Source organism: Astatotilapia calliptera, chromosome 10 (genome assembly GCF_900246225.1).
Source record: "Astatotilapia calliptera chromosome 10, fAstCal1.2, whole genome shotgun sequence".
In the NCBI taxonomy this organism is placed as follows: Eukaryota; Metazoa; Chordata; class Actinopteri; order Cichliformes; family Cichlidae; genus Astatotilapia; species Astatotilapia calliptera.
The window spans coordinates 19,584,833-19,603,922 of NC_039311.1; the positions used below are offsets into that span (position 1 = coordinate 19,584,833).

A 19,090-nucleotide genomic window follows, 5' to 3' on the forward strand; every position below is an offset into this window, starting at 1 on the left:
CACCAACCAGGACCCAAGCCCCCGAGGCCCGGTCCGGGCCCCAGCCCAGAGACGGAGCGCCCCCAGAACCTCACGCCCATCCCAGACCCACCCAGGGGCAGCCGTGATTTTGAAACGTAAACGCTGGACCTCCTCTCAGCGTCAGGCTCCATCTGCCCTTCCCAAACAGAGATAAGCAAGTTTCTCCGTGACTGCAGCTGCCAGTCAAAGCTGTCGTGATGACGTTTCACCCCAATTTAACAGCTTTGTGTTACTAATTAGAATCAAACTTATAAGAAAGGAGACCCAATGAACATAAATCAGCCTGATGAGAACTACTGATAATGATAGAAAGCATCTTTGGAAAAAAAAAAGATCTGATTTTTTTTTTCTTCTAATTTTAGCCCGACCCCAGTCCCATCCGCTAACATAGATGAGGGTTTTTTTATGACCTATACTGCAGCCAAGACACTAGGCGGTGATAGAGACGTTTTGGCTTCATTTTTGGGGAGCATGTTTCCTACAGTATTGCTGCCCTCTGCTGTTGCAGTACCTCAAAGTCAGACGCAACGGCTCAGTCACCTGATGCATTGTCTCCAAAATGTACATATGAGACTTTTCAAAGAAACTGATACAGCTTTTGTAATACATTCGACTGCTTTTGACCTTACGTACTACACCCATTATTATTTGCTTAACATTATTTGTGTGGCATTTCATTTTAATTTCAGCAGGTGGTATCACACCCACTTTTCAGTCGCTTACCTTTTCCAAAACAATGATCTTTATTTTGTTATTTTCCTTACACTTCATCAAAGTATTAGTAAGAACAGTCACAGCATTCAGAGTGGATGGTTCATTTTATTTGACATTCAGTTTTTGTAAAATAAACAAGGCAATGCCAGGCATAAAGTCCAAAAACCAACATGAAGCATTTTAACAGAAAAGAAATGGCACTGAGAGCCACATTAAACAGAGCAGGTCCTAAAGCTGTTTTTGGATAAACTCAATGGACAAAAACAATTCATCTTAAACAAGAATCTGCAGGGAGTGTCGGGGAGAGCAGCCCTACAAGTACAATTCATCTCTACGCATCTGTCAGTCAGAGGCAACAGTATCGAAGAGCAGATTTAAGAACGCATTCAGAAAATACAGTAAAACGTCTTTACAGAGCTCTCACTCCGTGGCAGCTATAGATTCCATTTCTGTATTTGCTCACACTCAAAAAAATTATGATTTTTACAAAGAATCGTGAAAAGTGGAAACAGTGAAACATCTGGATATCAGATGCAAGGCTAACTTTGCTGTCACACTGGTCAAAAATGGTTTTCTGTCTCTGGGTTTTTAGTCACATTCAGTAAAGATCATCAAATATGAAAGTCTAACAGCAGTACTAGTTAAGTAGACAAAATACATCCTGAAATTATGATTGCAGAGCAAGCCAATTAGGAGCAACTAAAAAAAATAAAGATTAAAAAAAAAAAAGATATTCAGGTTAACTTATTGTACTTGTATGTATGTGTGACTTTACAATCTGAAAAGGCATTATGGCCCCTTAGAGGAGCTTAACTGTAAAATGAATCCTGCTCAGTGTAAGGAGCACCAGTGATGGCTAAGACATTTGTTGGCACATTACCACAGTCACTGATGCGTATTTTATTTAATACTGAAATGCAAAATTCACATACAGCTGCCACTGACTGTTATCGCCCTCGTGGGGCGTCACGTCACATTTCATCTTACAGGTGATCTCAATGCAGGACGCAGTGGAAATGCGTCATGGCGAAAACCAAGTGTGTTTTAAACAGCTCAATTCATTATAACCGTTTCAAGTGCTGTATTTAAGTAAAAAAAAAAAAAATCAATGTTGAAGGAATGGTGTTGGTAATAAAATAAGTTGTGTACAGAAAAGTCCTTAGGTTCACCTTTCAGAAGAACATGTGCAAAATACATCAAACTCTACATTTCATCTCTTTAAAAAAAATAAACACAAAAAGTCAAAACAGCGTTGGTCAGGTTTGATCCTACACTGATCGTGTATTCATTCTCAACCCTGCAGCCCACGCTTCCTAATGTCAAGAATATGGTCATTCATACTAATAAGACCTTTAATAATAGTGCTAGTAAGTAATACTGCTGAGCGCTAATTAATGCGTCTCCTGTCCGTCTGCACCATGCTGATCCCACTCCTAACAGTAGAGGGCACCAGAGTGATCACACCAGCTTAAAAGATGCATCATATAGACTGGAGAAGCAGCAACACTGGCTGGTCTCAAAGATCAGAGGGCTTGATTTCCCAGCAGCTTCTTATCCAAAAAATTCTCTTTGCTCTCAGGCACGTGAAGAAACAAAGAAAGGAAACTTTGGAGAAACCAAGCCCTCGTCTTACATATATATATATATATATACACGTATATATATATATTTATCTATCAACACTCCTCTGGTTTAATATAGATTCCGTACAGAGCAACATTTATGTACATTACACACAAACAGATTGGGCCGTTTCCTCATACACAGACATCAGAGGGTATTTGGTTGCCGACATCCACAGAACAGCTTTGGAGCATTGCTAGTAAAAAATGACATTAGTGCAAATATAACCCCAAAAGAAAAAAAAAAGGTAGAAAAAAAACAAAAAACATTGGTAGCAAGGTTATAGCACATTGGGGACGAACAAATTCTGTGGTCAGAGCGGCAGCAAGGTCTACATATAAGCGTGCATCAGGACTTGCCATCCTCAAGTTTTCAGTCTTTCACACTCATTTCAAAGCATATTTCTTCCTCGCCATGCTTCATCTGCTAAATGCAGTAGCCAAAAGAAAGTGTGTTTTTGTGGAAAAAAAAAAAAAAAAAAAAAAGAAGCTATGGCTCAATTTGCTGGTATCAACAATTTATGGAGTAAACTGACTGACGAGCAGGAAAACCCTAATGTCTTGGAAAATACAGGGTCTCTAATGTAACTGGATGAAAGGAGCTGATTGGCTCCTGCCATCAGCGATCAACAATGTGAATGATTGGTTGATCTGTTAGTGAGCTAAGCTTGCAACGGTAAGCGCGAGTGAGAACCATAAAATAGAGCTAATGAGGGCAAAATCCGAGCTCCTTATCAACTCTGTGGACTAATTTATACCTCGTCTCTCCATCTTCCCCTTAGTCCATTTGCAGCGTGTGGTATCCAATAAAGCAGTAATGTAAAAATGACCTTAAAAATAAAGTTGCTTTAACAGTAATACAAAAGTTTGGCGATGAGGAATAGAACTGTTTTTTTGCTGGGACCAGCCAAACAAGTCTGAATCAGATATTGAAGTAGTATAAAAGCAAAAGCTTGACACATGTAAGTTATTCAATGTGAACCAAAAGTTCACACTGCACCCCTCAGCTAGACCATACCATGTGTCCTCTGCTTAGCACCAGGCTTTAGGTCATGCGGCGACCTCAATAAACAACATTCAGTCTGCTAACGCTCAGTATTCACTAAATCACAACACTACTGACACCCAGCAGTGAAAAACAAAAAATGTGGAGAATTTCTAGACGTTATGAAATGTTAAGACTTTGTCACGGTATAAAATGCAACCATCAGTAATCGATAGTCTGATCAACTGTTCGATAAATCGTGGCACCCAAACACTATGAAATGTACAGCAGTGAAAGTTCAAGCTGTACAAACAAAGGCAGGAGCAACCATTGCCCTAAATGTCGGGCATCAAAAGGTAAGGGGTAAAAGCATGATTGTAAGGGGGGGGGGGGGGGGGGGAGAAAAAGGCCGGGATGGAAATCTGATTTTCACATTTTCTGGACATGGTGTAAAACTCCCAATTCATTCTGAGATGAGATTACTGCATCCTGTTTTTTGTATTAAATTTGAATCCCTGTGAAAGAACATGTGGAAAACAACTGCACCTGTGATGAAATCACTGCTGGCATGGGTTACACCTATCATGGGAAACCTTTCATTGCTCCAAGTACTAACATTTTATAAAGCTGCAATCATTGTCTTCTCTTTTTTTTTTAAATACCGAGTGATGAATTTCTGTTTAGAGATTGTTTAAGATCTTTTGAAACATAATATGGATATGAAGGAGTTGGACATGATGGGAGAGCCAACAGCAAACAGTTGGACAAGTACAATAGGGGATTATTTAGATTGTGTGATTATATATGCATGCATGCATGTATGTTGTGTGTGTGTTAAAATGGAGCTCAGGGGTTGAATGGAGGAGGGGGTGGAGGACGAGGAGGAGGTTCCACTGAATGGGGAGTTGGTGGGTTAGATTGTGATGATGGACCAGTAGAGTTTTCCTTGCTGTCCACAAGGGAGACTGATTTTAGCTGAGGGAGGGATTCGGGTTCAGCAGGGTTCGCCTCTGCTTGGGTCAGTACCTGTGACGTTGGTTGGTGAAAGGTGGAGACAGAATGGCAGTGAGATGCAGGAGCGTCAGGTGTGTCTGATGTGCAAGAGGTAGAGAAAGAAGATGCAGAAGGGTGATCTGCAGGGGACTGGTGCGGCACAGAATCAGTTGCAAGAGGAGGAGAAGAACAAGAGGAAGATGATAATGGAGGGTTGACGATGTGCAGGGGAGCAGACTGCATGCCAGTGGGGGAGGTGGAAGAGGAGGCTTCCCCAGCTGATGTGGTAGTTTCATTATCTCCCTCCTGCTCTACTGACGCTTCCTCTTTCCTATCCTCCGGTAGAGTGCTGTGGTCCTCCTCCTGCTTGTTGCCTGGGGCTTCTTCCTGTCCTGCAGGGTTCTGATTGGCTGCAGGTGTCTCTTGGGTAGCTCCGCCATTAGTTGGTGATTGGCTCTTGAGTTGTGAATGACAGAGAGGGCACGTTTCCTGGACATACAGCCATTTCTTCAGACAGCCAGCGTGGAAGAAATGACTGCACGGAGTGATCACAGCACTGGTCATGTCCTGGAACAAATCAAATTTCACATTAGCCTACCTTTTAAAGCCCCAGATTAACTCTCTCATGCATCCTCTTTAGATAAACATAAAAACAGTTCATACTAGAGATGGCACGATACCACTTTTTTATGTCCGATACCGATACCGATATCATAAATTTGGATATCTGCCGATACCGATATGAATCCGATATAGTGTTTTTTAATCAACAAAACTGTTTTTTAAAATATCTTGCTGCATTTTGCAAGTCGGCAAGTTCATACTCAAGTTTAAAACAACAACTACACTAAAGCTATTCTGTTATACCTGTATACAAAAAAAATATTTCATAGTTCAGCAATACTGATCAATCTAATAAACTTAGACCTACACCATCCTCCCTATTCTGGTATTTTAAAGAGTACTTAGCGTAAATATTAAGCAACCTAACTAATAGGGTTCCAACTCCCAGCAACAACAAAAATAAATAAATAAAAAATAGGGAACCACCCCTCACGCGCCACCTCATGATGCTTAATCGACGTAATCAACCTTAATTTGATGCAGTGTGAAAAAAAAATGCACAGAAATCAATTATTTTTCAAGAAATATTAAATAGATTCAACATCTTTCTTCAACAAAATTGCAGACTGCACAGATGGTACCTTCCCAAAGTAAAAAGTACTATAGCTTACTAGGGTATATATATTAGACTTAATAGTTACTATATACAGTAATTGACTTCTATTCATTTTACATCAAATTAAAACTTTGGGTGTCAGATAATTATTTATTAAAAGCTCGACATTTTAAATGAGAATAAGAAAGAAAAGTATGTCTTTGTGCCCCCTTTTCCCTGTTCATGCCCTATCGGCCCCCCTGGCTAAACTTTGCTAGATCCGCCCCTGCACAGTTACCAGCGTCAGCTACGTAGAAAAAGATCCTCGAGTAGAAAGTAATATTAAATAAATTCTAACAACAGCTTATCAAGCTTAAACGTTCTGCTGTTGTTCAGCCGCTGGTTTCCTCTTTCTGGTGCAAAGTGGGCCAAAAACAAACAAGAGACACGGACTCGCGACAGAAAAGCCGATCAGCTGATCATTGATCAGTTTCATGATTGAAGTAGCAGCCGGAGAGCGAGAGGCAGTCGCTTGTTAAGCTTAACGCAGGAATGCTTTACAAACATTCAGAGATGGACTTACACACTTGCTTTACTTCTCTCGGGGATAACTTTGTCGGAGATGAAATGCCAGGTTGCTAGCGAAGCTCCAAATGCTATCCAGACCACCGACAGGTCCCGCATGCCACAGCCGCTCTATCACGTGATGCATACTGCTCCGACTGCTAACGTTCTGAGGTGAGTTACGGCGTGTTGCAAGTTTTGTGAGGTGTTTTCGTGATATTTAATGGATCGGATTACATTTTTTATTTTTCTCCGATATCCGATCCAGTAATTTAGGTCAGTATCGGACCGATACCGATACGCAATATCGGATCGGTCCATCTCTAGTTCATACCTGGAAGCAGATAGCACAGATGTCGTTATACTGCTGCAGCTGTGTATTGCTAGCTGTGGGGAGGCTTTTTATCTTGTTTACAGCATCTCTCCTGAGCAGGAAGCTCTGCCAGCCCAGCTGGGCTCTGAGCCAGACGTTATAGTACGAGTGGACCAAGATGATGGTGCTTCCCATCACACTCCACTCGCCAAATACAGTCTCTGATACACCATAGCACACCACGCACACCGCAACCTGGCGAGGGAACAAATCACTGACAGTGAGGCAGAGACCGTGCTGATGCATTAGATGACAGTGTCTGTTTACAGTCAGAAGGCAGAACTTAGCAAAGAGTTGGTGTATGTGTGTGTGACATACCAGAAACTCCAGCAATCTGTAGGTCCCATTTACACAATATATGACTTCATCCATGTTCTCCACTGGAGCTTTACGAAACTCCTCCACCATGAAGAGAACATAGATCAAAAGAGTGCCAAGGACCTGGTGGTACAGTGTTTCAGAGTTATTATGGAATTAAACAAACAAGCAAATATAAATGTTTAATTAGTATTAGGCTCAACTGTTTGGGTAGAGCAAGTTTAAACTATTTGATTTAATGTTTTTGCACACTGCGATGCAGTTGTGTGTTACCTGGAGAGAGGTGAGGATTGAGGAGGAGATGATGATGAGAAGCCAGAAGTCCATGTGGAAGAACTGGCAGATCATATAAGCCATGTACGCTGGAAAGATCAGCAGGAAGAGACAGAGAGAAACTGCACGGAAGTGCTTCCACAAACTCCTACGGGACAGGCAGCAAAACAAGCATATGAGAAAGCAGCCAGGTTGATAGCAGGCTTTGTATACACACATTGAGTCAGATTACATTTATTGATGTCAAAAAGACTAACTGCCTGTTTAGGTAGGAATGAAGAAAGAAGGACTGTACACTGTAGTGTTACTTAATTTATGATGTTAGCATGAGTTGTACTGATGACCATAGATAATGAATACTGTGATAATTAACTAACTGCCCATAGTTATTAATAGTTGTTTATGATCAGTACAAAATAAAACAAACAGTGGGACACAGAGTTTTCTTAAAAATAAACACATAAAAAAAGTCTTTGGTATATTCTCTTACTTGTCTCTAGATGCTCCCAGGGCTAGGACTATAGGATCTGCTATCTCCAGCATGGACTGCAGGATGGAAGCAACAACAATAAAGAGGATGATAGAGAGGAGGAAGGCTCTGTGGATGACCTGCAGCTCAATGAGGCCAGTTTGGACCGCAAGGATTAGCAAGGTGATACCTTCAGTCATCCCCCTGCACAGAGAGGAAACAAATTAGAGTTAACACACCACACAATTATATGCCTTGGCTTTGCACTCAAGTTGGAGATCATATACACGTTTATCCAGACTTGACTTTTGGGTATACAATGTCAATTATTTTATCCTATTAGACAGTTGTGTGAAATGCAGACATCCTTAAAGAATAGTTCCAGATATATGTGTTTCCACACGAATGGGATAAACAGTCAGAAAACATATTGCCTTCAGTCATGATGGTTACTGGGACAGAGAGGCTAAAACAGACTAAACTAATTAAAAGAAACATACCAGAAGACATCAAGAAAATAAAAACCTTGCTGACCTGTGCATGGTGTTGTCATTCATAAAGGCTCTGTAGCCCTGCAGGTAGAACTTGCACAGTGTGAGAACGCCCAGCGCAATGAAAGAAACTGTGAAAACCAGACCCAGCAGAGAGTACGGTGTACTACAGCATTCTGCGATACTGGAGAAAGGAGGAGCAAATTACTTAGAGAACATGACAAAAAAACAACAACTTTCTAAACAATTTTAAATATTTAGATCGCGTCCTTAAAGTTCTGATGAGTATCTCAGTCGTCTGCTTTAACTTAATTCTGTCCACCAGTGCAAAACATGGGTTATTTAGCACTGTGACAAATGGATCCAACACATCTTTTAGAATTTCCTCTTGACACATTTCTGCAAAATTATCTCAAAATCTAAAAACTTGCTTTACTCAAACTCTGCAGACTGACTTGCTTTGCAATCTAATGTCTCTGTAATTTATATGATGCTATATAATTTATATACTTTTATATAATTAGATTTTCTAAATAAATTCCAGTACATCAAAACTAGATTTATGTTTTGTACACACTACCTGCCCCTTCAACGATACAAGGCAATAAATAGATAAACACACCTTCTAAAGGGTCAGTGACGTAAAATGTAAAGTGTCTTGCAGCCTGATTTATAGTCTTACCTTGTAAGAAAAAGGAAAAGCAGCCTCTCTCTGGAAGTAGGCTGGTCTCTTGTGCTGAAGTAGGAGTATATCTGCAGAGCAAACAGCACGAGCCAAAAACACATGAAGAGAACTGGAAGGACCAGCTGGTTCCACAGTGACATTCCCAAAGCAAGAAGCCCGTACACTTCTACCACCTGCAGGACAGAAAAAGACCGAAATAAAGAATACCTTTGATACCATCTACAGAAAAATATCTCAGAACTGAAATCCTGTCACAGAAACTGAAAAGCTTGCAACATCAGCCCACAATAAATACCTGAGCCAGCTCTCTGTAGGCAGTCTTGGCCAGGTTATATGGTACCAGCAAGTTAGACGCCAGGAAGTAAATGACCTCCAGGCCTGTGAAGATCATTGAGAACTTATTGATGAAGACGATGGTCTCGAGTGGGACCAGACACAGTCTAGCCACTAGAGGGAGGAGGTGAGCAGAGAACAGCCAAATCCTCTTGGTTTGCATCACACAGGAACAAAGTGTACAAACCACCAGCTGACCTGAAAGAAGACACACATACACACATATATAAAACAAAGAGTTGAATAAATGACTAAAGACACTATTATCACTCTGATTTTAAAATGTTTTTTGTGATGTGGTATTTATCATTTTCGTGTAACTGACAATTAAAAGAAAATTTATCAGAATATTTATAGCTCTCCTAGAGTGGTGAAAATGTGTCAAACACCAAAAAGGAACAAACATTTAAAAGAGAAGAGAAGCAGCTTTAATCTCACATTGCTCCTTACAGTAGCATATTTTTGTCACTGTACTCATCTTATTTTCGCTTTCTCAGGCTTTCACTACGCAGTAAAAGCAGCACTCTGCGGTCTATTTATAGCACAGGAGACTCCATCTATACTCTCTAGTAAGTTTAAACTAGGTCCTAAAAACACAGACTCTACAGCATTTTCTATTTAGAAAATGATACATTTTTACATAATTAAGCATAGCAGCAACAGACATAATGAAAAATTACAGGAGGTTGTTCTTTTTGCTTTCCCACCCAGAGGAAGACTGAAGCACATACGTATGTGAGCACTTCTTAATTCTGGAATTGGTACAAATTAGGTTCCTTCATAATCCCATTAATGTGGATGCTGTAGCATTGGGTATTTATATAATTAATGAAAGTGCTCACATGGACATGAGAGCAATGCTAAATATGTACATATGTGCAGCCAAGTATTCTATTTCCACTTTTTTTGTTAAAAAGACAAAAACAAGGTGTGCTTATTCCTGTTACACAAACATTTCTTAAGGAAAAGACTCAAGTGTCTCCTTTTCTTTTGCCAGTACCTGTATGCATCTTCTTAGCAACTTTGCACAGTCTACTATAGTCCATGAATGTTTACTGACCCAGGTTACACAAATTCAATGAATAATCTCAACTTACTGCCCCATGCAGGGTCCAAAAACACAATCCCAAAATGAAGACTGTTTTCTTTTGGATGAAATTCACACAGACCCATGGCAAAAGATGCATCCTACTCATCATATGCTCTGAATACTATGCCCATTCAGTTTAGCCATTTGGTTAGAGCATATGAATTCTGAGCTTTAGTCCTACTGGTTGTACTGCAGTGCTACGAGGTGCCAATTTATAAAATTAATGTTCCTATACTTTGTACAGCAGTATGTGCAGCCATTAAAAAGAAGGAAACAGTTCAAATTTAAATAAATAAATAAATAAATATCTTTCTGCTGCCCAAGTGGGTCTACGGGTCTGTATCTACTAGTGGTGCAACGGATCGCGGTTGATCCGTAATCCGAACTGATCCCACTCCACGGTTTGGCACGCACGTGATCCGAAGATTCGAAAAAGAAGAAAGAAAAAGTATGTGTATGGTGCGCGTGGTGGGTCTGTCAAGCGATAGTTATGGCCAGCGCTAGCGGTCCAAGTGGAGGAGCAGAGGAGTTTGCTGCTCAGTCCGACCGGGCTAAAGCTATTACAAAAGCTATTGGGGTGTTTAGCTGCAGACGGGAGGCCGTATTCCGTTGTGCAAAACAAGGGGTTTAAACTATGATGAACGTGCTTGAGCCACGCTATGATATCCTGTTCGCGTCCACTTAAGTGGCAAGATCATTCCAAGCATGTATGAGCAGGAAAAGATTTAAGTTATGGCTGAACTGTCCCAGGCATCTTCTGTTGCCCTAACTACTACAAATGGGTGGACCTCCAGGGCAACGGAAAGCTACGTGACCATAACAGCTCATTATATCACAGCAGAGTGCGATATAATGAGCGATATGTATTATTGTAGGGTCTACCTTACAATATAAAGCGCCTTGAGACGACTGTTGTTGTGATTTGGCTCTTTATAAATAAAATTGAATTGAATTGAGTGGTAGATACAAAGACTGTACTGCCCTGGAATGAGTCTTGAGTTGAATATTTTCAACAGGCAAAAAAATACTTCAATAAGTAAATGTTACATTTTTGTCTTTTTTGCTGATCTGAAAATTGCTCTGATCCATGACTTAAAACCGCGAGATTTTTGATCCGTTGCACCACTAGTATCTATGTGCAATACATTGGTACCTCATCATTCACATTCTTCAATAATATGAATGTTGAACAATTATACCTATGAGTATTATACCTATGAGTGCAGTGGTGAATCTGTTCATGGAGAGAGGTTCCAGGTAGACAGGGCCTTCATAACCCGAATCCAGTTCACTGCGAACATAATCCCTGACAGAGAAAAACGAAAACAATCAATACAGAGGAAATTCTCACAATGTCCAGTCCTTCACATGAATTAACAAGAGGAAAACTGTCATACATACACACATCAGTATTTAAAAGAGGAGTAGTGGCATCTTGTTAGCTATTCTGGTAGATTTAAGTTTCTGTGAATGTTTACCTTGACACTTGGTGACCAGCAAACAGCAGCAGGGCCGTAAGAACATACAGGTAAAGTTTAACCAGGTGCTGACGAGGCAGAGTCAGAAGCACCAAGCTCAAGATGTAACCTGTGAAGTAGCCATAAATATAAAAGAAATACAAGAAAGTCATGCATTCTGAAAGGCATCCGTCTTCCTGTTTGCAGACCAGAGTGCGTTTTAAAACACATAAATAAAGCGTATGACAGATGTTTATGACATAGTTTGGGGGGGGGGGGTATTTTTGACAAACTGCAGAAAGCCTTACCATACAATAGCCTACTACCTAAAACTGTGTCTAAAAGCACTTCAGTGCAAAGACATATTTATTTTTACTGCCCTGTTCTCCCTTCTTTCTTTCCACCCACAGTGCTCATCAGCACATACCAAGCCTATTGGCTCATTAACCAACTGCAGCCAAGTTTGAGAGCTCACACAGCCAAAACACAAAGAAAACTCAACAATAGCTTTATTTCAGCTAGGTTAAATTACAAAAATAGAACGAGGCCTAGCTATTTCATTTATGTTACTTTCAGTGTTTCTGTGTCACTGTAAATGTATCTGGCTAACCACTTGTGCTGCAAAGACATTTTGTAATGCCTTCAAAACTGAATTCAGAACTTTGTGTTTGAGTACTGGTTTTCTGAGTTTCTAGTGTGTCTTAAAAGCAGATATGGTAAATGGCCTGTATTTGTATAGCGCTTTACTAGTCCCTAAGGACCCCAAAGCGCTTTACACATCCAGTCATCCACTCATTCACACACTGGTGATGGCAAGCTACATTGTAGCCACAGCCACCCTGGGGTGCGCTGACAGAGGCGAGGCTGCCGGACACTGGCGCCACCGGGCCCTCTGACCACCACCAGCAGGCAACGGGTGAAGTGTCTTGCCCAAGGACACAACGACCGAGACTGTCCGAGCCGGGGCTCAAACTGGCAACCTTCCGATTACAAGGCAAACTCCCAACTCTTGAGCCACGATCGCCACACTGTCAAATAATCCCTCTCAATCACTACAGAGCTGAGCCTCGTGACTTACTGACTAATACCAAACGTGAGTCGACACTTCTGAATGGAAAAAGAAATCACGCACTTTCAACCAACAGAGGTAAAACAGTAATGCATGGCATATAATACTGTTTCAGTGCAGGTCATGGTAACCTGACTACAGGGAAGTACACATGATGTTTTCAAATGAGGAACTCTTTAATGTGGTACAGACATTGCAAAGCATTTAAACAAAGTGTCTCAGTTACACCAAACATTTTCTTAAGTTTTAATACAGGAAAGGTGGCACTGACCTACGTAGTGCAGGTAGAGGGCCAGATACTTGTACTGAAAAAGGGGGTTATTGGAAAGGCTGGAGCGCTGGATCTTCTGGAAGAAGGAGCTGACATCCCAGCGGTAGAGGACATCCAACAGCATGATGCTGGGAACACGCAGACCCACATTGAGCACAGCCTCTACGCGGTCCTTCACTGCCATGGTTTCAGTTTAAGCTCTGATCCGAAGGCAGAACTGACCACTAAGACGTGATGTTAATAGTGGGTGGTCTGTAGCAAAAGAGAGAAAATGCAAATAAAAAAAGGAAGATGGAGTCTTAATATGAAGCAGTTATAGGAGGTGAGAGTAGGAAAACAGAAAGAGAGATGAAAGCCAAAACAAAGGCAACAAAATATAAATTCAGTTATTATAAAGGTCAAAGGAAAAGCTGTGAGCTACAGAGGAAGAAAAGACAGAAGAAAAGACGAAAGACTTAAGAGGTCAATCACAAAACTGTCTCATTCATTTGTGGTCTAAACGTAAAGGTAAAACTCAACAATTGTTACATTATTACCACAAATTTTTATAATAAGTTAGTAACATGACCGTAAATCATTTTAAAGTCTCTGAAGGCTAGCATACTGACAGTGTTTTGTTTTTTTCCTGATGCAAACAGGACTTTCAATGAGACTATTGACTGAAGTACAATGGGTCCAGAGACAAAGAACTACTTAAAGGAAGTTTTTTGCTACTTTATAAACAAATACAACAGAAACTAGAAAGTCCATTTTGCTATCTTGGTATTTTGCTTTGGTAGAATCCCAAAACATCTTTGGTGGACATATTTTATTTTTTTCTAAATGAAGGAAACCCCTTTGCCACAACAGCATAACAGAATAACTAAGGTAACTAATTCACTAGTCAGAACAGAATATAAGAATTGGCACCATCCACAACACACAAACCTATGCCAAAAAGGGTTACCCACTACTTCCAGTAGTTATCACTTTACCCTGAAACCTACATATAGCCCCTCATTTTCTAAATCAAAGTACTGCAGAACCACACTGGTTAGTGTCATGTCTTACTTTTTACCTTGCTTGTTTACAACTTCCTGTCACAGAGATCAAGATGGTTGCTGCCATATGCCACATCTTTCGGTTAGTGGTTGTGGTGTCATAACAGCTCAGGAACAACAGTTAACTGTTGATTTATATCAATAAATTGCAGATTAGTTTAACCCACTACTTCTTTTGCCCATGCCTAAATATGTACTTATTTATTCAAGCACAGTACTAACATTAAGTGCCATACAGCTGGGAAACATTGACCATTTTCTTACCATCTTAACTAAAGCCAATCGAGTGATGCTGTGTACATAAGAACTCTTTTTTTTTTGTCACTGAATGATTGATTTATTTTGAACATGACTAAAATAACAACAAAATACACTTTAAACAATAATGAGACAAAGAAAGGGTTGGTACAAACAGACTTAAAGGTAAACTCATTTGATCCTACCTCAATATACAATATACAGGTATAATTACATACAATTATAAGTCTACAAACAGATATCACGCATAAAAATCCTAATAATGATGAAGCTACCAGATAATTTTGACATGATTTTAAGAAGGCTGTTGCAATAATAACCAACAAGAAATTCTCAAAATGCTGCCAACAGTATTTTTATAGGTTCAGGCAGAAAGCACTACTGTCAGCCACAATTCACTTTGTTTACCGTCATCCACCCATACAGAAATGCCGGAAACTTGATCCTGGGAACAACAGCTAGTCTTGAATAGGTTATTATTACCAAGATTCCAAAGAAACATTGCACGGTTGACCCAGCTAAAAACAGCTTCACCCACAACTGTAATTTGCATAGTCAAATCTGTGGGTCAATAATCAACCTAGACATGTAAATTTGTCCAGTCCTTTCTATTTGCTACCACACAATCACCAACAGCACAGAATCCACCATGGGAAACTGAAAGTACAGCATGTGGTAACACATTCAGATGTTTTAATGCAGGTGCAACTCAAAAGGTCAAGTCTGACAAATGGCATAAGAGGCATACTTGCAAAATCTGCAGTTCACATTTAAAAAAAAAGCCCACATACTGTTCTGTTGCGCTGACAGAATGGTTACACTTCTCTCTTTGCCAAAATAATTTCTTGGTTTACTTTAGAGCTGGGCGATATGAGATTTTTTCATATCACGATATGTTTTTTTCATTTCAGGCGATAACGATATCTATCACGATATAAGCCAAATAACTATATTTGTAAGATTTAAATGTGCCGTTGCTCACAAGTAAAATGTGAAATAATCAGCAGCTTGTTTTTATTTAAATATTTATTTCCCATAATAAGTTCAACAGGGTAGATGTACTTAAGGAACATGAGACTTTTTCAGATAAACAAAGGCAAATATTGCAAACTACACAAAAGGCAGCCGCTAAAGCGTTTAAGTTTCAAAATAGTACAAACGAAACAGACTAAATTGTCAATTCCACTTAGAAACAAAATATTAATTCTAAAAATAAATCTTAGTTTGTTTTACAGAAGAACAGACAAAACTGACTAACTTTTGTCAATATCAAATAAACTGAGAACTAAAAGGAAATTCTCAATCTCTCCTTGTTGTATAGCTTAGCTTTTCAAACAGTTTTAACAGTTACTTTAGTCTGACAAAAGCCGAATGACGAATTAGCGCTTCCAGTCAGAGACTGAGGCTACGTCCACACGTACACGGGTATTTTTGAAAACGGAGATTTTCCGTTTTCGTTTTAAAAAATAATCCTGTACACACATAAAGGCAGAAATGAAGGAAAACGCTGCTATGAACATGCCAAAGCAGCAGGTGGCGCTAGATTCCTAACCGTGCAGAAATGTTGGCCAATCAGAAGTCTAGAAGCCTCAGTGGGAAAAAGTAAACAAAGCTGGGGCATAGAAGCAGAACCGAGTCGTATGTGTGGAGGGACAGTAACTGTGTGTATATGTAAGCATTTAAACACTGCAGAGAGTAGAATTAACAGTATTGTAGAAATTCATTTCACCGAAACAATAACGTGGCGCACAGTGTGACGCATGCTCCAGTTTATTGTATTTCCAGACTTGCTTTCGGCACAATTTACAGTGCACGCTACTCTGTTTTTTGTCAGACTTGAAATAGCCGAAATACCTTCACACTACGGAACTTCTTTGGCTCTTCCGTTCGACAATCTCTCCGGCACTGGAACCATCATCTGTTTTCTCTTCGGTCACGCTCGGTTGATTTCCTCCATTACCCGCTGGCTGCTTCCCAAACAAACACACGTGCGGCTTGGCACTTGTGCTGTATGTAACAAGTCACGCGATGTGACGCTGCGGCTGTGATTGGTTCGGCTCTGCGCTACTTAATTTGGATTGGCTGACCTTTTTTTTTTTTTTTTTTTAAAGAGGACAAGAGCGGCGAGGTCTATCGCGATAGCTTAATTTCTCTATCGAGTAAAAGTTATATCGCGATACATATCGTTATCGTTCTATCGCCCAGCTCTAGTTTACTTACACCTTTATTAACACTATCTGGGGGTGAGCAATGCGGTGGCGGATATAAACACATACAAAATACAATTTCTACAAGTCAAAACAGTTTACAAAACATGAAATATAGAAAGAAAGAATATGTTGACTTATTATATCAACACAGATCCTGATGGAAAATCTAATGGATGGGATTAAAGAAAGAAAAAAAAAACATTTTAACTCGCATCTATGGTTCTATACATACACTAGCCAATATCAGTGTTATCCTGGCTTAAAATGGGCTTTTGGTGGACAACTAGTCATATAAGCATGATCAGTTAGCATACAGTCAGTTACCCTATCTCTGGATTTCCCTACTTATTTGATAAACAAAAATGTTTTATATGCTTGAGTAAATGGCACCTGCATTAACAGAACAGATTAAAATTAGTTTGACTACATTTTCTGATGATTTGGTGGGTGCTAAAGGTTGTTCAATGTAGGAAAATTCTTGAATATGTACAGGTTTTCAACCATTTCAACGACTGACCTCAAAGTTATGAAATGCTATTAAAAAATGGCATAAAACATCTCTTACACAAATGTTGAAGTTATTAAAACAAAAAGATTTGTTTAAAGATTGCATTTCAGTTTTGTTTCCTCCCACCTACTAAATCCCGTCACTGCCACTACTGCATGATGCAAAGCAAACACACCAAATGTAATCAATGCAACTCAATATATTATTTCTAACGTATTAACCTCAAAGTGATGAAACCTCTCACAGTGATCATGAATTACTCCAAGGCAATCTGAGCATGTTTGAAAAACTCGAGGCTCTCCAACAAATCAGCAATTGTTAACCAGGCTCTCACCCAAAAGCGCTGGAGCTTAAGGAAATTCAAAGCCTCACAAAAGTGAATTCCACAGAGCAACATGTTGCCCTCTTTTTTCCTGGCCTTTTCCAAACAACATATCTACTGCACTTGGAAAAAAAAAAATTAGCTGCTTACAAACCCTTCGTTTAAGTGCCCTTTAATACCTGCGTGAAGTTTTAGAGGAACATTTCACTGTGAGTGCTAGTTTTTAAAAAAGAAACGTGACGAAGTTTCAATCCACTCCATTTAAACAAAGCTCTTACATTTCTTTTCCTTCTTGAGTTGCCAACAGCAGTGTTTCCATCTCTTATCCCAGCATCCCGTAGCAGGATCCCGTTAACTTACATAACTTTAAATTTACCACGACTATCACTGCCCAGACAGACATCACTTTGCAGAATCTGAACTTATATAACAAGGCCGTCTACCAATTAATTTTTATCCGTTGTAATCCTTTGACAGCTGTAGGGTATATGGTATGCAGCCATTGGTCTAATGGCTGCATACCATTTACTAGTTTAACTGAAGCACCGGCAATGAAAACGTTATGGATGAGTGAGTGCTGCAACGACTGTGCTACGCCATGAACTCTAGTAACCCCTCTGTCTCGACAGAAATAAATTCTCGCAATTACGCCGCAAATACGGCAATATTTTGCTTGCTATACTGGTCTGTATCGTCCATGAATACTTATAACAGACATGACAATGCATGCCTACGGTTTCCACGCAGTTTGGTGGATGTAAAAGTGATAGAAATAGCGAGCTATGACAGCGTACGTGCGCTATGTGATGAGCTGCATCAAGCTAACGCTTTCAGCTAGCATCACTGTCACCGAGCCGAGGAACTACTAACAACAACAACCTAGCTTATGTTTAACACAGCGGGAAATAAAACACTCCGAACGAATCAGCTTGCTTTTGACCTTACAAATTAAGGCGCCAGCCTTCGCACATGTTCACATAAAATGTTCTAGCTTATAACGCTTGAGGATTACCATAACCTGCTCCCCTAAGCAAGTAAGCCCAAATGTAGCAGACTGGGACACTCGGCTAGCAACCAGTTATGGCACGTAGACAAATTTCTCTTAAAAAAAATAAGAACTTACGTTTGAATGACGATGTTCGCACAATGTACAACTGTTTCTGGATGCCTTACGGGTCGGATATTGACCATTTTAACTCGCCACCGCCCGAGTTAACGGTCCTCCCGGAGTGAGCACTTCACGCTGAAACGACGCGGCCCATCCGCTCATCTTACCTAGCGGCCATTATCCAAGTTACCAAGCAAGATGTACCGAGCATGCGCAATGTTACTGTCCCGTACAGAAAGAACAGGTTATATATTTTTTTAACCTGACAAAGCTTTTTATTCACAACATATTGTCAAAGACTGTTATAAAGTGGAATTAGGATGTGTGATTTTTTGTCACTCAATTAATGGTAAAAATAAATTTGGGAGGGGAATGAAACATTACAGAAATAAGTCATCATAGTATATTAACAAACGCCTAAAATATTTCATCATCATCATCATCGTTTATTTATATAGCACTTTAAAAACACACAAGGCTGACCAAAGTGCTGAACAATAGAAACATAATAGATACCATAGGAATAATAAATAAGATAAAATAATAAACATAGCGAAAACAATAAAATACGAGTAAATACAAGTCAGTCAACCACTGAGTCAAAAGCCAGTGAATAAAAATGCGTTTTCAATCTGGATTTAAAAACCAGCACTGATGTCGATTGCCTAATGTGAAGAGGGAATTTATTTATTTATTTATTTATTTATTTATTTATTTATTTATTTATTTATTTATTTATATTTAGCTAGGGACAAAA

General features: G+C 39.7%; 1 protein-coding gene across 1 annotated transcript; it reads right to left on the reverse strand.

Moving 5' to 3' along the window:
• Window positions 1–820: 820 nt before the first annotated feature.
• Window positions 821–18,532, reverse strand: LOC113030524 (RING finger protein 145). The gene is made up of 12 exons (XM_026182035.1): window positions 18,349–18,532; window positions 12,888–13,139; window positions 11,569–11,677; window positions 11,305–11,396; window positions 8,963–9,198; window positions 8,665–8,840; window positions 8,026–8,166; window positions 7,513–7,695; window positions 7,023–7,170; window positions 6,750–6,872; window positions 6,393–6,626; window positions 821–4,902 (listed from the first exon to the last, which is right to left on the reverse strand). Exons 2-12 carry the CDS (start codon window positions 13,069–13,071, stop codon window positions 4,189–4,191), a joined length of 2,340 nt encoding a protein of 779 aa, XP_026037820.1. The 5' UTR covers window positions 13,072–13,139; window positions 18,349–18,532; the 3' UTR covers window positions 821–4,188.
• Between the last annotated feature and the right edge of the window lie 558 nt (window positions 18,533–19,090).

Excerpts from the sequence above, each read along its gene's own strand:
- LOC113030524 (XM_026182035.1), bottom strand. The coding sequence starts at position 13,071 with ATGGCAGTGAAGGACCGCGTAGAGGCTGTGCTCAATGTGGGTCTGCGT. Across the intron at positions 7,696-8,025 it reads AATGACAACACCATGCACAG|GGGGATGACTGAAGGTATCA; the intron begins GTCAGCAAGGTT and ends CTCTCTGTGCAG. Across the intron at positions 6,873-7,022 it reads CAATCCTCACCTCTCTCCAG|GTCCTTGGCACTCTTTTGAT; the intron begins GTAACACACAAC and ends CTGTACCACCAG.